The following is an 18,663-nucleotide window of genomic DNA, read 5'->3' on the forward strand; positions in this document are numbered from 1 at the left end:
AGCTCAATTGGAAGATTGTTGGTTCGAATCCAGACATAGCAGCCACTGCTGGGCCCCTGAGTAAGGCCCTTGACCCTGACTGCTCCAGGGGTGCATACAATGGCTGACCCTGTGCTTTAAGATTTACAGTAGGCACTGATGCATGTGATGTTTGGGTGGGTGTCGGCATACTTCTGACCGTGTATTGAATATAAACACACACACACACACACATACATATAAATGTACGTATAAATATATAAATATATACAGTATATAACGTGTGTATTAAAGATAAATGTATGTATATACTGTATATATATATATATACGTATATGTGTGTGTGTGTGTGTCTGTCTATATTAAATACACGGTCAGAAGTATGCCGACACCCACCCAAACATCACATACATCAGTGCCTACTGTAAATCTCTATACCCATATACCCATTCAGTACACACACACAGACACAGACACAAATATATATATATATATATATATATATATATATATATATATATATATATATATATATATATATGTGTGTGTGTGTGTGTGTGTCTACTGAATGTGTGTTAAATATACATGTGTATGTGTATATGTACATATGTGTTCTGACACAGTCATAAGTATGCCGACACCCACCCAAACATCACACGCATCGGTGCATACTGGACATCTCATTCCATGCCAGCCAGTCAAATTCCTTCACATTAAACTTAACCCACAATTTAACAACAGTGCCCCTCTGTGCGGTGGTCTGCACAGGGTCCTGACCCCACCCCACTAATAGGATGACCTGGAATGTCAATTACAAACCAGTCTAATACTAGTTTACAAATGCTCTTCTGTGAAAGTTATACTTCTGATTCCAGAATCATGGACATTAATAGGGAGTCCAGTGCAGCTTTATCAGCCTCCACTATTCTGGAAACACTAGAATATGTGCCAATTTATTCAATAAAAAAAAAAAACATTCCAGGGTTATACCACTACACTCTGACCAAATCTGCTTATATAAATGTTTATATAAATGTTCCGTTAAAGATACAATAACGGTCCCACAGGTCTAATCATGGCACATAATTCCGCTACAATTGTGTCCTTCCTCCCAAGGGTGAAACAAATTCATGTGTAATGGTACCACCCCAATATGTACCTTAAAACGCCAATGATTGTGCCTGTTTTCTAGATCAGAAAACAGGACAAACAATAACGTTTTTATAGGCTTGTTACCCTGCCCAAAAAAAAAAACTATGCTGAAGGAATTGCAACAAGATGACTAATAGACACCCATTATTATGATCCCATCGTCAAATTTCACTTCCCAGCCAAGGAGGTTAAATGTTAAAACAATGTGTGGAATGTGGGCAGAGCTGTAAGAATTCATTACATAAAACTAATCTTTACCTCATTAAGGTACATCACTGGATACACCATAGTCCTGACATTACCAGTTTGACTGTAAAGAGAAACACACACACAAAAACGTACATATGTAAAATATATGCTTATAAATATAGAGCATTATAATAGAGTCCCTCTCTATTTGTGGCTTTAAGAAACTTGAGTCTTCTGGGAAGGCTTTCCATGAGATTTGAGTGTGTCTGTCCTGATTAAGGTCCTACCTAATTCACGGTCATGAAAAGATGTCAGAGTCTAAAGCAGCTAAAAACATCTCGGGTAACTGAGTTTGGAAAACTCCCAACCAATTCTGTGGACGCAGGGGGTCAAAACATGGATGAGAATTTACGTCTTTGAGACAGAACATGAAGCCTCGCACCGTCACTGGATATTCTAGGTTTACATTCAACCGTTAAGTTAGACTGTGCTGCATATGGTAGCTTCCATTGATCATATTGATTTAATGACTGCCGTAAAATGTGGCTCTTTTCTTTAAAAATCTGTGATTTTTTGCGATGGCCTGGCCTGCAATAGTCTAATGTTTTACGGGACTGTGGTCAAGGCTCTCTGTATGTCCTGTACACTTTTATATATCTGGCGTTGTGCACAAAGCATAGAAATAAAACTACGCTACAAAGAGAAAGAATTGCATTTGTTTTATATAGTTGATATTATACACTTGTTAAGAGTGGGTGTGGATAAAACACCTGAACCCAAATGTGTGTATGTAGTGTTTCTATTTAATTTCTAATTAAAATCTCCTAGTTTCCCTTTCTAATCTTTAATGTGGAGTAACACTTAAAATCATACCCTAGTCTGTAAATCCACAGAGCTTGGATTGGAGGTTGGGTTGGCGTGGCGCTCGTTTATTGCCATCCCTGGCTTGTGTTCAGGGTTCCATATCTTTCTTTTTTTCCCATGAACTGGGTTGCTTACGGCCGGAGCAGCCCGTCACATTGCGTCAACCAGTTCTGAGTTCTGCACTATCCCTGTTCTACTCACTTTCCCGAATGTGTGCTGCAGATGTTTTTGTGTCTTTCATTTGTTACTCTGTTTCTGTTATTTTGGCCACCTTATATTATTCTTCCTTGGTTAAACATCCTGCACTTGGATTGATTTTTTTTGTTGCCGGTGCAGAGCTTTATCTTGCGCTTCATTTGTGTCGTATACGCCTGCTGTGAGCTTTATGTTATAGATTACAATGTTGTGCAGGATGCAGGCAGAGACTTCCCCTGCAGTGTATACTTCCTTTTAATTGATGTTTTTACCATGGAGGCATGTTCAACGTGGCTATTTAAACACACACACACACACACACACACACACACAGTACTTTGAACATGACTATATAAACACACACAAAGCAGTACTTTGGACATGCTTGCAAAAAGTATTTTTTAAACCTTGCACTACTCATATATTAAAATTAAATGTTCTTTTTTTAATTATTCTGTTTATGCATTTTTCATGGAATATTAAATGTTGCCGCATTTAATGTTTTATTCTGCATATAGATATACATTATACACTAACTGTGCAGACGTTTGTTAACAAAAATAGCGTAGTGGTTAAGGTATTGGACTAGTAATCAGAATGTCACTGGTTCAAGCCCCACCACTGCCAGGTTGCTGCTGTTGGGCCCTTAAGCAATGCCCTTAACCCTCAATTGCTCAAGACTGTATACTGTAACTGTAATGTAAGTCGCTGTGGATAAAGGCATCTGCTAAATGCCAAAAATGTAAATGTAAATATGTTTTGTAAATATATAGTGTTAATGTATCATCAGATGGTTAAACCAATAGTTAATTGTGATGTAAATGTGAGTTGGGCAACATCCTGGCATACAGGCAGTGTTATATTTGAGTATGATGCAAACAGCCCAGGTTGAGAGCACTTTCTGTTTGAAGTCACATGCTGATATATTACTGTAACGATGTCTAACAGCTGCTGTGATGTCATGGTCGTGGTGGATTTTTGGCATGTCTGAATCCAGCGTGGAGAGCAACCTTTGACTCCCCAGAGCTCTAAATGAAATGTGTTAATGCTACGTGGAAATCTTTTAATAATCATGTGTTCCTGCTTGAGAGCAACCAAGATGTGCAAACCGCTTTCACACCTCTCACATAACAGATGGATTGAATCATTTCTTAGATATATTGGGTAATAAAGTTCTTACAGTAAAAAAATAACATTCTCATCAGTGTTTTAACAATGGTAATGGTAATGAAAAGCACTGTTTAATATGTTGATCATTTACATACTTGTCAAACATGCCAAAACTCCTCACACCCTATGGAGAAAGGCACCGTCATCCTGGACAAAACCACTCAGAGTAGAAATGATACATTGGATTGATCTGCTGATTGGCAGTGATCTTTATGTTGAGGAAAAAAAACTGAAGCCAAACCCTGCCAGGAACTCACCGTAGCACATTAAGATTAATATTTGTGACACATATGTTGGGAAGGAAGGAATGGAAGGATGACGCAGCGGTCTAATGCGCTACCACACCACTGATGAGTGTCTAAAAGTTTAGTCTAAAAGCAAAGCACAAAGAAGAAACACAATTGGCTGTGTTTGAGGGAGGGAAGGTCGGACAGGGTTGCTTCCTGCTGCCGCTGCAATATGCCTGCTTGAGTGGGAAGGTGGGGGGGTTGTGGTCACATGGAGCATAACGTGGCTCTCCATAAGCGAAATGGCTCTGTGTGGGTGATAAGCGTTGGCTGCAGACTGAACAAGTGGATGCGAATTAACAATAGGGAATTGGAAATGACTGCAGCTTTAAAATCAACCAAGACGTGAAAACTGTTTACGGACCTCACACATTACACATGGATTGAATAATTATTTTTAGATTTATTGGGTTATAAAGGTCTTGGCTAGTTTCCAGTACTTATGTCTGGAACTGAGCTGGTTATTCACACAGAGAGGCACATACCTGAAGACCGGGAGCTTCTCAACAAAGACGTTCACTTGAAGACGCTTTGCTGCCTGCACGACAAGTCCAGTGAGCTTTGAAAAAGAAAACAAAACATTAATAAACACTCAGTTGCATGTTGTAAAAATAAAAAGGTAGTAAAAGCTTTAAAATGTACAGCCAAACAAACTATCAAACTAAACAAGTTCCTTATTTGCTGATATTAGGACAGTTTGCCAGCTTGGAATATACTATGGCCAAAAGTATGTAGACTGATAATAAGCTTGTTGGACGATCTAATCTGTAACTATGAGCATTATCATTATCAGGAGTTGGCCGCTTATTTATGGCTTTTACAGCCTTTACCTTTCTAATACCTTTCTAGAAAGAACATCACAGTATTTTCAAGTGTGTCTGTGAGTTAAGGTCAGGGCTAGGTACATGTAACTGGAGTTTCTTTACATATGGATAGTGCTGGTCAACCTTTCCATTTTTGTTTGTGTACTGTTAATCTTTACAGCTTTTACTCTATCTATCTATATTATCTACATATTACTATCTATATTATATGTTTTCAAGCTACTGGTGGCCTAAATGTCCTTCAGGATCAATAAAATATCTTCCAGTCTTGTCAGACCATGTCTTTATGTCTTTAATTTCCTTCTTCCTTAAGTATCTATCCATCTAGAAATTCAGTTTGGGCACAGGGGCACACCAGGATTTTTCTCCTTGCAAACCTCTGGAATAAGGACATCATCGTCCCAGTCAACAGTCTGTCCCAGAACAACGTGTACTGGTAAGGTGCTGGGCTACCAGAGCAGCTACCAGGTGTCTTGTCATAAAAGTGCCTAAAATTGAATTTTCATTAAGCCCCCCATTATGTCATGACTAAAGGAAACAGATGTTAGGAAGACCAGCTTTGACAGATCAGACACACCCATCTATCTAGAAATTCAGTTTGGACACACAGCCACACTGTAGGGTGCCTACATAGTGTAGGCCAAAAAATGTGTATGTAATATGACAGAAAAGAAATGCGTTCAATTTATTCGTAATTACCATCTTTACCACCAATTTCTCTTTCCAAACTGCCATGTGGTTAAGCCATGTGACTTATCTGTAGTGGTGAATTTAGTAACGGTGTATTGTGTTTTATTTTGTGCGTGTGTGAGTGTGTATATGTGATGGATGTATTTAAGCCTTGACCTTTCTGTTCCCTGTTAACCTGAAAGTACAGGTGCAATTTGGAGGAATGCAGTGTTCAGTCCAGGGGGCTGGGGTTTGTGGTGTTACTGTTGAGCTTCTAATACAGGGTTTTTCAACCTGTTTTTTATGCGACCCAGGCAACACAAACAATGCATCTTACTCTCTCTGTACAATCTGGTCCCACTGTGGTTTACAAGATGTAACATACAGCCTCCACAATACTGGAACTTCCACTATACAATGGAACAACTGTCAACATTAAGAAAGATGACACATATTTACCTGCCTCCATGTACGTGTCTAATTGACTGTCTGTTACATGGTTGTTGCTATGGTTACACATATGCAGCATTATAATCTACACCCTGTAGCCTGTAAATGATCATTTCATGTGTAATTACGTTTACTGTAATGATGAAGACATTTATCATACTGATTATTAAAACACTTGTGTTCTTTTATGCCAGTTATTTAGAAATGGGATCAAACGTTTGACCTGTCCTGAGAATTCATACACGCCTGCCAGCCAATCAAAAAACAGGATTTTTCATAGCCAAAGCAGTTTCCAAGCTGGGCAAAATATGCAACCCTCTGGACTAATGACATCATCGTCCCAGTCAACAGTCTGCCCCAATATAACGTGCACTGGTAAGGTGCTGGGCTACTAGAGAAGCTACAAGACGCCTGAAATTGTATTAGAGCGGTTGTTCTCACACTGGGGTCTGCCGCCTCCCATCAAGCCCCCCATTATGTCATGGCTGAAGGAAACAGATGTTAGGAAGATCAGTTCTGACAGATCAGACACACCTTTGAATTGAGGAACAGCAACAATGCAACCTCTAATTTTAACACAGTGCTGCTGGGGTGAGCAAGCATCAAAAGTAATAACATGATGGGTCAGTGCAGCGTATATACATTAGGGATTTACTAAAAAAATCTTCAAAAAGTTTCCACACTTTTATATTTTGGTTGGAAGCGGTAAGGGTGGGTGGAGTAGTAACGGTCGTGTCTAAGAGACTGAGAGATTTAGTCCAGATTTAGCGCCATCTAATTTCCACCTTTTTGGACGCTCAAAAAAGCTTTTTTATGTGATAATGATGTGAAAGCAGTGGTGAATCAGTGGTTACATGCTCAAACAAAAACATTTTTTGCTGATAGTATTAAAATGCTGGTGCTGCAATATGCAAAGTGGTGCTGCTGCCACTGTTGGACCCTTGAGCAAGGCCTTAATTGCTTGGACTATATATACCCTTAATTGCTTGGACTATATATGGCCAAAATTGCAAGTTGCTTCAGATAAATGCATCTGCTAAACACTGTAAAATGATCCTGCCAGACTTTTAATATTTATTAAGTGCATACCGTAATTACATGGTTATTAAGACAGTTTATCCTTATCTTCTGAACTCTGTCCAAACTATTAAAAACAGCCTCATAAAAACACCTCATAAAAGCACATACACTGCAGGTCATAATGTACAAGGTTAGACTGGCCGTGTCAGATCTTTCTCAAAGTAAATAATCAAATCTATCATACAATCCTGGACTAAATGAAAAAGGTCAGATTAACAGATGCTAAGAAGTGGTACAAAAACAAGCCAGAAACAGTCGTGTAGGTTGAAGACGAGAAGCTTGAACTAAACAGAGGTGACGGAAGTAAAAAATAAAAAGTTTTTTTCCCCTTTAATAATGACACAGCAAGTGTGTCCACATTTGTCTGGTGTACATCCCAATGTTCACCTGGAAACACTGGGCGTTCACCTGGAAACACTGGGCGTTCACCTGGAAACACTGGGGGCAAGGCAAGAATACACTGGACAGTGCATGAAAAGACACCAATTCATCGCGGGGCTGATTTGTGAAGAGGCTTTACAGAAAATTGATGGATGTTATAGCCACAAGGATGCAGGGAGAGACTATAGAGAGTCTATAATTTCGCCAATGGTTTGCTACAGAATGTATCACAAGCTCGTGGTCAGGTGTCCACTTACTTTAGTGTACATACTCTAGTGTATCTATGTAGAATCTGATAAGACCGAACAGTAGTTAGCAGTAACAGTAATAAAGTTACTAAACACTTACAATCTGACACTGATACAACATTGATACAATCAGTGCTGTAAAGAACTGACTTTCACCTTCGCTCGTGTGAAATATTGAATTCAAACTATTATTTAATTGGTAAACTGGGACAGGGAAAAATGAACGAGTATTTTATTCAGAGTTTCATTTTTTTTTTCAGTGCAAACAAAGTACAATCTAAGTTTGCATTTATACTTCATAAATATTTAAAAACGTTAAAATGTTGAATTTTAGACCATCTGCACGACCACAAAATAAACATTTTAAAAGAAAAAGTTTTTACATATTCTCCACACAGAAATGAACTTTTAAGAGACTTTCATAGAAAGCCTGAAGGTAAATGACTGTCCTATTGCACCCTCTTGTGTTAACAAATGTAATGACATGAGGTGTAGAATTATAATGTCAAGCTGTTCTTAAAACAGTAGCTTTAAATTCTTTTAGCTTATTTCAGTCCACACACCAGTCATAGATACGTTTTGTGATGTGCTCATTCATTCAGTCATCATTAATTCATTTAATGTCTGTTTTACCAAGACAGATCACCAGTCCATCACAGGGCAAACACAGACACACACACACACACACACACTCCAATTAACCTGACTGCATGTCTTTCAACTTTGTGAGAGAAAATTACATAAATTTAGAACAAGACTGAGGGAAAATACCGGGTTTATATCGATGGTAGTCTCATGTTGCTCTTTTGTAGGGTGCATGCCGAATATGTCATCAGCAAACTGCGCATCAGCTTGATAGAAATGAGGTGAGGACATGATGATCGGAGCACCTGTGAAGAAAATGGACAAACTGGATTTTAAAAGCAAGAAAAAATATTTGTAAAAGTATGATTGGGTGCTCGGGTGGTGTAGCGTTCTAACTAGGGATGTAACGATGCACCACAAGGCAGTTAAAAATCGGTGCACGTGTCACGATTCGAATCGGTAATTCATGTAAAATGAATTGATATTCACTTTGAACAGCAGAGGGCACTGGTGCTATTCACAACGCCTGGCTGACGTCACTATAGGGTTGCCAAGTTCGGAATTTTCCAGCCAAATTTATTTATGTGAGGATACTTTCTTTATTTGTATTATTCATTTATTTATATAATGTGGGATTTGTTTTAAAATTTCATTTCAGTTTTTTTTTACACAAAAAGGGAAATGTGCAGCATTGTTTTGCATAGTTTGCACCTACCTCAGAAATAAAAGGACAAGATTTAATTTAATTTTTTTAAAGTGAAATAATAAAAGAAAAATTAATATTTTGAACCCAGTATCGTGAATCGTTTCACATCATCGGTAGTGTATCATTACATCCCTAGTTCTAACAGTAGTAGTAGTGATCTAGGTTTTTAGAAGATATAAATAAAAGATAATAGAAATGTCATTTTTCTTCAGATGACAGTATGTTTTTGCTTGAACATTTACATTTACACACACACACACACACACACAGACAAACACCTTGTTTGCAGACGCTGACATTCAGTAGGCCTGAAGCGAGGCAGGACCCTCCAGTACAGAATCCAGCGTTATCCGGATTCACCGATTTATTTGCAAAAACATCACTGGGAGGAACGAAGCGGTAAGCAGGAATTCCCTTCACTATTCGCGCCGACTCAAACATAGCATAGATTGACCTGAAAACACACCGAATTTATAACATGGAATCAAAATAAAAGTCATTTAATAAAAATGTATTAAGATTTACAGAATCATACAAAATTATGTCCCAGTGCTGCTGTCATTCTGATTGGTCAGAAATTGTTAAGTGAAAAAAAAAACAAGGGAGAGAAACTACGACTGAATGTAATGAGACCAGCTACTCAATCCACCAACACAAATCTTACTAGAGAAAGAAAGAAGGGCCACTCAGAAACTAAAAAATGGCTCCAGAGATCCTGAGAAGTTGCCATGGCAACAATATGAAACATCAGAAGGGAGAAGCCAAGGGATTTGAACAAAACAAAAGCTGCTTCCATTTACCGAATGTATAGAGGCTAGAGAGGCAAAGTAGAGCAAGTAGACTGAGCCCTAAGCTAAGGCTCTGGGACATTTATAAATTGCTCCAGTTCCAGGTGTTGCAAGTAATGTTTATCGGGGAGCGTGGTTCAAATATATTACCCATAATATTTTTAAATAATTGCTTTATTAACATTAAAATAAATACACACTGTTGTAAACTAGAAGTTCACTAGGACACTGCACTGGTCTAATAAACTGGCTCACAACTGAAGTGTTTGAATATCAGCAGTGCCACCAACCAGGCTGGTGTCCTACAGAGGTTAGGGGGGGGTCACATACTTTGTGTAGTGACAAGAAGTGAAGGTACAAGAAGCATAGATACTGTTGGGAATTGGATATGACTATGTTTGAAAATAAAATAGTAAAAAATGCAAAAATAGATAGAAAAAAGGCCGGTCTTTCCCTGGAGGCCATTTCTGTATGATGAAGGCATTAACCAACTATGCCTGCTAGAGGGCGCCCAGCCGACCGGTAGCAGAGCCAAAATTCGAACCCAGGAGATCAGAATCTCCACGCTGGTGCGCTAGTGGATTATCCCGCTGTGTCACCTAGGCGCCCACCGAGATGTTATTTTAACGCTCACCTGCATAGATCTGATGAAAACATGTACAGTCTCTCCGTCTTGGTGACAATCGGATGAAATGTTGCTCCGTTGGTTCCATTGATCATGTTACATTCATCTGTGCTCCACCAATCCAGAGTGCTACAGTCCAAACAGATAAACCACAAAAACAAACAGAACATCAATAACCTGATCAGTTGTCATTCACTGTGTGCTAATGAAATCACACAAAACATCTGGTGTTGGACAAAAATCAGATCAAGGCTTAATAAATGGCTTAGCTTCATTTTGAGTAATTTGATAATCTGAACATTAGGTTTACCTCTGGCCTTTCCACTGATCCACTCGAGCAAAGTCTGAATAGTTCTGTTTGCCGGTAAAAAACACGTACTCACCATCGTCGGTGGTGTTCATCTGAAATACAGACAGTCCATTTTATTACATTTACTTATCCTCACTAACCTTAAAAAGAAAATTACATTTGACTGATTGGGGTGGGGCCAAAGCCCTGCAATGCATTGGTGCCCGGTGAAACAGGACCCACAGTGACCGATCAGTGAATATAATGCATACTTTACAATACTCACATATGTTTTCATTTTTTATGTAACAGACCTTTTTTAACTTTCGTCTGCTCCCATATTTAGAAGGCACCACACCGCATCACGGCTTAGGCAGAGTTTTATGCCTGTCACAACCCTGCTATTCTTATTCAAGCGAGGGACCGGCACTGAGAGTGCACTGACAAGTGCACCACCCAGTGGCTAGGCTGTTAGAAACAAGAACCGCATAACATCTGTGCATCACACTGTTACATCTCTACCTTGTAAAAGAGGCCGAAATGGTCATCCAGGGGGACAAACTGGCTAAGTTCTTTGAGTAAAAAGTCCTCGTAGCCCCAGAGAAGCTCTTTCACTTTCCGCGTCATAAAAAGCCCGATGTTGTTGCCTTTCATGAAATCAGAGATGAGGCGACCAATGACTGAATGATTCTGGAACCTTTCCATCACAGTCTGGAAGCAAATCACATAAACAGCTGTTAATACAAACCAAAAACTCTTGAAAGAAAGACTTTTCAGTGAAGTTGTTTTAGTGCAAGAGGCTAGCTTTGAAATGGAGATGTTTGAATGAGCCGGACCCATGCAACCCTGACTGGGATAAACTGGTGGTAAAACATGAAAATGAAACAGTAATATAGAACAGCAATGAACATGAATAGACTTCAATTAGCAGAATATTACAAATATAGTTAATACAACAGGGTGAAGAAAGGCTGTCCTTTATATAGGAGCACATTTTTACTGCTACATGTTGACAAGTGATGCACTTTAAAATGTTTATGAATAACTTTTAAAAGTGAATATTCTTTTTTCCTAGTCAATATGATTTAGATGTAATATTTTCCTGTTCCGGGCGGCACGGTGGGAAAGCACTGTCACCTCACAGCAAGAAGGTCCTGGGTTCGATCCACAGGCGGGGCGGACCGGGTCCTTTCTGTGCGGAGTTTGCATGTTCTACCTGTGTCTGCATGGGTTTCCTCTGGGAGCACCGATTTCCTCCCACAGTCCAAAAACATGCAGTTAGGTTAATTGGAGACACTGAATTGCCCTACAGGAGAATGTGTGTGTGTGTAGGCCCTGCGATGGACTGGCGCCCCGTCCATGGTGTTACTGTGTGCCTTGCGCCCATTGAAAAGCTGGGATAGGCTCCAGCGCCCCCACCCCCCGGCGACCATAACTGGATAAGCGGTTAAGACTGTGAGTGAGTGAGTGAGTGAGAGTGATTTTCCTGTTCCTGCTTTGTTGTAACACTGACTGACTGTTAGCCAGATTTCAGCACCATTGTCTAAGCTGAATGGGTCCGGATACCTGTATGTCCGTTATTAATTTAAATAAACCGATAAAACAACTGTTGGTAATGAATTTAAATGAACTTTAACCTACAGCATTAATCAAACAATGACTTTACAATGACCTAGCTGTAACTTTATTACTAAGAAAATCATAATGTAGTGGGGGTCATAAGAGCGAAAAGGTCCTGGGTTTGATTCCCCGGTGAAGCGATCCAGTTCTGTGTGTGTGGAGTCTTCATGTTATCCCCGTGTTTGCATATTAAAATCCTAATAAATTAAATCATGATGCATGAAATCTCCCCAACCAGTGGCATTGGCATTCATAATACAGTATAACTGGTGGGACATGCAGCATTAAAATCTTAAACCTAATCTAAAATGTAATAGCCAGTTAACCAATACTCGACAAATAAGTCATTGTTCAATCAATGCTGTTGGTCAGTATAGTGTGACTGTGTGTTAATCTATATACATGCAGATCTGCGTGTAACTTTTTTATCTGCAAACATAATGTGGATATTTGAATCATGCTCCAGTATAAAGGTAGAACTCTGATTATCATCTTATACTAACTACACTAATGTTTACAGGATACACTTTCAATATACCAACTGCATCGTAATTTTGATTAACATGTTTACTTAATGATTGTACTGAACTGTTCTCTACCGGCTCTGTTTAAAATCTTCTAAATGTTAAACTGGTTTTGCTTACAGTTTTAGGTCCATCTTACTGTCCTACATTAAAGCCACATTTGCTAAGTTCTCCTAATTTAATCAATAAAGAATAAAGACCTGCTCATACATACAAATAACATTTAGTCGTTGTTTTACATGCAGTGTTGGGACACTCACCAATGCAGGGATGTTGACAGTCCTGATAAGGTCATCTTCTGATCCTTTAGACATGTTGGGCTCAAATATGTATGTTTTAGGGTTAACTGCAGATACTTTGGTGTCATTGTCTAGAAAAGTCACCCCCTCCATAGGCCGATACTCTCTAAAAAGAAAATCATTGTAAGGATGTCACTAAACACCTTAAACCAACCACATGGGATTTATAATGGTTTTAGTTTTGTATATCATTAACCAAACTGTAGAGTTAAAATCATAAGTTATCTTCAGTCTTTCAATATATATATATATATATATATATATATATATATACAGTATATACAGTGTATCACAAAAGTGAGTACACCCCTCACATTTCTGCAAATATTTCATTATATCTTTTCATGGGACAACACTATAGACATGAAACTTGGATATAACTTAGAGTAGTCAGTGTACAGCTCGTATAGCAGTGTAGATTTACTGTCTTCTGAAAATAACTCAACACACAGCCATTAATGTCTAAATAGCTGGCAACATAAGTGAGTACACCCCACAGTGAACATGTCCAAATTGTGCCCAAATGTGTCGTTGTCCCTCCCTGGTGTCATGTGTCAAGGTCCCAGGTGTAAATGGGGAGCAGGGCTGTTAAATTTGGTGTTTTGGGTACAATTTTCTCATACTGGCCACTGGATATTCAACATGGCACCTCATGGCAAAGAACTCTCTGAGGATGTGAGAAATAGAATTGTTGCTCTCCACAAAGATGGCCTGGGCTATAAGAAGATTGCTAACACCCTGAAACTGAGCTACAGCATGGTGGCCAAGGTCATACAGCGGTTTTCCAGGACAGGTTCCACTCGGAACAGGCTTCGCCAGGGTCGACCAAAGAAGTTGAGTCCACGTGTTCGGTGTCATATCCAGAGGTTGGCTTTAAAAAATAGACACATGAGTGCTGCCAGCATTGCTGCAGAGGTTGAAGACGTGGGAGGTCAGCCTGTCAGTGCTCAGACCATACGCCGCACACTGCATCAACTCGGTCTGCATGGTCGTCATCCCAGAAGGAAGCTGACGCACAAGAAAGCCCGCAAACAGTTTGCTGAAGACAAGCAGTCCAAGAACATGGATTACTGGAATGCCCTGTGGTCTGACGAGACCAAGATAAACTTGTTTGGCTCAGATGGTGTCCAGCATGTGTGGCGGCGCCCTGGTGAGAAGTACCAAGACAACTGTATCTTGCCTACAGTCAAGCATGGTGGTGGTAGCATCATGGTCTTGGGCTGCATGAGTGTTGCTGGCACTGGGGAGCTGCAGTTCACTGAGGGAAACATGAATTCCAACATGTACTGTGACATTCTGAAACAGAGCATGATCCCCTCCCTTCGAAAACTGAACTCATGGCAGTTTTCCAACAGGATAACGACCCCAAACACAACCTCCAAGATGACAACTGCCTTGCTGAGGAAGCTGAAGGTAAAGGTGATGGACTAAACCCAATTGAGCACCTGTGGCGCATCCTCAAGTGGAAGGTGGAGGAGTTCAAGGTGTCTAACATCCACCAGCTCCGTGATGTCATCATGGAGGAGTGGAAGAGGATTCCAGTAGCAACCTGTGCAGCTCTGGTGAATTCCATGCCCAGGAGGGTTAAGGCAGTGCTGGATAATAATGGTGGTCACACAAAATATTGACACTTTGGGCACAATTTGGACATGTTCACTGTGGGGTGTACTCACTTATGTTGCCAGCCATTTAGACATTAATGGCTGTGTGTTGAGTTATTTTCAGAAGACAGTAAATCTACACTGCTATACAAGTTGTACACTGACTACTCTAAGTTATATCCAAGTTTCATGTCTATAGTGTTGTCCCATGAAAAGATATAATGAAATATTTGCAGAAATGTGAGGGGTGTACTCACTTTTGTGATACACTGTATATACTGTATATATATATATATATATAATATAATATAATATAATATAATATAATACAATATAATACACAGTCAACACTACATGGACACTAGATTGTGGACTTGTTGGCCAGCACATTTCAAACCCACTGGCAGGAATACAGCACTATCCCCTCCCCCCACACACACACACTCCTTGTGGCTATAACAGCCTTCATTTTTCTGAAAGGCTATCCTCAATATTTTGAATTGTGTATATGGGAATTTGTGCTCAATAAAAACCACAGCTCAGGCACTAATATTGAATGAGAAGGTGGTGTACATTTACATTTTCGGCATTTAGCAGACGCTTTTGTCCAAAGCAACTTACAGTTGTGACAGTATACTGTCTAAGCAATTGAGGGTTAAGGGCCTTGCTCAAGGGCAACCTGGTGGGGCTTGAAATGACAACCTTCTGACTGCTAGTCCAGTACCATAACCACTAGGCTACAGCTGTGTAGCTAAAACACCTCAGCTTCATTCAGACCCATGTCTTAAGACTTTTGGCCATATCTTGTATGTTGGATTACAATCTAGTAAGAATCTAGTCTTAATCTAGTTTAAAAACAGGGAAGGGGGTGGGCGTTTCTGGCCAGTATTGGATCAATGCATCCTCATCATGTGACTCCTGATTACCTGTATGTGTACGGGCCAAGCTCGAGCACTGCAGGTTTTTCTCCTGCTAGAACTTCATCAGGATTGGTCAGATTGAAGAAATAAAACTGCATGTACACAGGCGGTGGAGGATCCTGCCACACCGCAAAGGCATCAGTTCCATTTTCAAGCACCACTTCCTGTGTAAGGGTGGAAGGTACATAGAACATATGAAAAAAGACACAATAACACCCAGGTTAGAGGATTAGCAATTATACAGAACTAGAGTCATACACTGGGTAATATTAAAATAAAAATTTTACAACTGTCAACTGTCATTAAAAATGACAATGCCAACTGTGAGATCTAGTTGTAAGGAGGTGGGTCACGCCTCGCCACTTAGGCGCCAGGTATAGCTCTGCATCTGAGACAAGTAAAATCTAACCCAATATGCAGGATGTTTAAAAAACACAATAAAGGCAAATAAACTCGCAAGCTTGAAATCTCAGCACTGGTTGGCTAGAGTGTTTTACAGCTGTGCCGCCCAAGCACCCCATGGCAACATCAATGGGGCGCTCAGGTGGGGCAGCATTAATTCACGCTAGCCCACTACTGCAGGGATTCAGACATGATTGGCTATGTCTGGTGGGGGCACGATGTATTGGCGTCCAGGGTGTGTTACTGCATTGAGTACAGTGATTCCAGGGAAGCTGGGCCCACCGCAACCCTGGCCAGGATAGAGTGGTGGTAAAGCATGAAAATGAGATGAATGACATTTAGCCAAGGACGGATTAAGGATAGTCTGGGCCCCTGGGCAAAGAGTTGGTAAACGACTTCTATGGAAGTCAAGGGCCCCATAGCAGGGGCCCTCGTGATCAAGGGCCCTCTAATGGTATGCCCTGCTCTTCTCTAGGGCCCCCTGGTAGGGGTTCTCATAATCAGGGCCCTCTAAAAATATGCCCCCCTCCTTCCTAGGACCCCTAATAGCCAGAAGTCAAAGTCAGAGCAGTGCCACAACGCCTCATCCATTTTCATAAGGGGCCCAAAAGCATGGCTAGGGCCCCCAAAAGCATGGCAAAGGGCCCCAAAAGCATGGCTAGGGGCCCCAAAAGCATGGCTAGGGGCCCCAAAAACATGGCTAGGGCCCCCAAAAGCATGGCTAGGGCCCCCAAAAGCATGGCTAGGGCCCCCAAGAGGCCCTGGGGTCAAAGTCCCTAATAGTCAGAGGATCCTTAAAATGGAGGGCCCTCGGAAATAAAAATATATTGTATCATAAATGTTGATAGGCATCGCAAAATGTTTTGCGTAAATCCAGCCATGCATTTAGCACCCTAATTTATTCACTAGTGCTTAATAAAGCTTATAAAATTGTGGCTTTCACATCATATGCAGTGGAACAGAGTTCAGATTAAAACCCTGTGATTCAGCAACTTGTTACCCACATTAGTGTTTTGCAATAGTGGCTTTCACAGCCTAGGTTGAGCAATACAGTTTTAACAATGAGTCTAAATTATTGTACATTTAAATATACAAAGTGGGCTCAGAAAAACCCACTACCCACTAGAGATCTAGGTTTGAATCTTAACCTTGTTATCTACATAGACATAATCGGCTATGTCTGAGGGCTGAATTGGGTTGTTATGTCCTGTCCTGTCCAGGATATTCCTGCCGTGCACCAAGTGGCCCACCTCTCTGCCCCACCGCGACCCTGATCATGACAAAGCAGCGAATGAAAATGAAATAAAAAAATAAAAATAAAAACAGTGTAGAATTAGTAAACATGGTTATACGCACATACATTTAATAAGGCGTTTATTTCGTATTAGTGGTTAGCACCGGCTAACATGCTAACTCAGACTGGTTAATCACGAGTTAGAACTATGACCTGCTTAATAATATAGTGTTTATTTTGATGCACTTACCGTCTTTATCCTATTGTACAAGAACTTCTGAAAGACCTGACCCAAAACCAAGGAAATTCCTGCGATAATTATGAGAACGGAGAGCACACCGGTAACGTAAACACAGCAGTTCTTCATTATTATAGTTTTATATACAGCGCTGTTCTTATTACCGCGACTGTTTCTGTTTTCTTAGAAGGCTGTTTATACAGCGCCTGTAACAGCCCAGCCTGCACTACGCATGCGCAGAAATCACAGCCAAGTTTCGTTTTGGGAGACGTTATATGACGTAAACACTACCATACTGCACAGTAAACGCTACCATACTGCACAGTAAACACTACCATACTGCACAGTAAACGCTACCATACTGCACAGTAAACGCTACCATACTGCACAGTAAACACTACCATACTGCACAGTAAACGTTACCATACTGCACAGTAAACACTACCATACTGCACAGTAAACGATACCATACTGCACAGTAAACACTACCATACTGCACAGTAAACGATACCATACTGCACAGTAAACGATACCATACTGCACAGTAAACGCTACCATACTGCACAGTAAACACTACCATACTGCACAGTAAACGCTACCATACTGCACAGTAAACGCTACCATACTGCACAGTAAACACTACCATACTGCACAGTAAACGATACCATACTGCACAGTAAACACTACCATACTGCACAGTAAACGATACCATACTGCACAGTAAACGCTACCATACTGCACAGTAAACACTACCATACTGCACAGTAAACGATACCATACTGCACAGTAAACGCTACCATACTGCACAGTAAACGATACCATACTGCACAGTAAACACTACCATACTGCCTAGTAAACACTACCATACTGCCTAGTACATACTACCATACTGCACAGTAAACACTACCATACTGCACAGTAAACGCTACCATACTGCATAGTAAACACTGTATGTAGTACATACTACCATACTGCACAGTAAACACTACCATACTGCACAGTACATACTACCATAAACACATGACCACCACAGAGCAGGTATTATTTAGGTGGTGGATCATTCTCAGCACTGCAGTGACAATGACATGGTGGTGGTGTGTTAGTGTGTGTTGTGCTGGTATGAGTGGATCAGACACAGCAGCGCTGCTGGAGTTTTTAAATACCGTGTCCACTCACTGTCCACTCTATTAGACACTCCTACGTAGTTGGTCCACCTTGTAGATGTAAAGTCAGAGATGATCGCTCATCTATTGCTGCTGTTTGAGTTGATCATCTTCTGGACGTTCATCAGTGGTCACAGGATAAATATTATACAGTATAATTGATTTTTAGATTTACATTTTA

General features: G+C 40.4%; 1 protein-coding gene across 1 annotated transcript in view; it reads right to left on the reverse strand.

Annotated features, from left to right (window-relative positions):
- scarb2c (scavenger receptor class B, member 2c) overlaps positions 1-17,497 on the reverse strand; it is a 27,258-nt gene extending 9,761 nt beyond the window's left edge. The window contains exons 1-10 of the mRNA XM_063011974.1: positions 17,332-17,497; positions 15,452-15,609; positions 12,886-13,030; positions 11,004-11,192; positions 10,503-10,594; positions 10,202-10,321; positions 9,058-9,233; positions 8,260-8,378; positions 4,322-4,395; positions 1,390-1,441 (exon numbers count right to left, since the gene is read on the reverse strand). Of these exons, the coding sequence (XP_062868044.1) occupies positions 1,390-1,441; positions 4,322-4,395; positions 8,260-8,378; positions 9,058-9,233; positions 10,202-10,321; positions 10,503-10,594; positions 11,004-11,192; positions 12,886-13,030; positions 15,452-15,609; positions 17,332-17,448 (1,242 nt within the window). The 5' untranslated portion in view covers positions 17,449-17,497. The remainder of the gene's footprint in view (positions 1-1,389; positions 1,442-4,321; positions 4,396-8,259; positions 8,379-9,057; positions 9,234-10,201; positions 10,322-10,502; positions 10,595-11,003; positions 11,193-12,885; positions 13,031-15,451; positions 15,610-17,331) is intronic.
- Between the last annotated feature and the right edge of the window lie 1,166 nt (positions 17,498-18,663).

The sequence above is a fragment of the Trichomycterus rosablanca genome, chromosome 16 (assembly GCF_030014385.1).
Source record: "Trichomycterus rosablanca isolate fTriRos1 chromosome 16, fTriRos1.hap1, whole genome shotgun sequence".
NCBI lineage: Eukaryota > Metazoa > Chordata > Actinopteri > Siluriformes > Trichomycteridae > Trichomycterus > Trichomycterus rosablanca.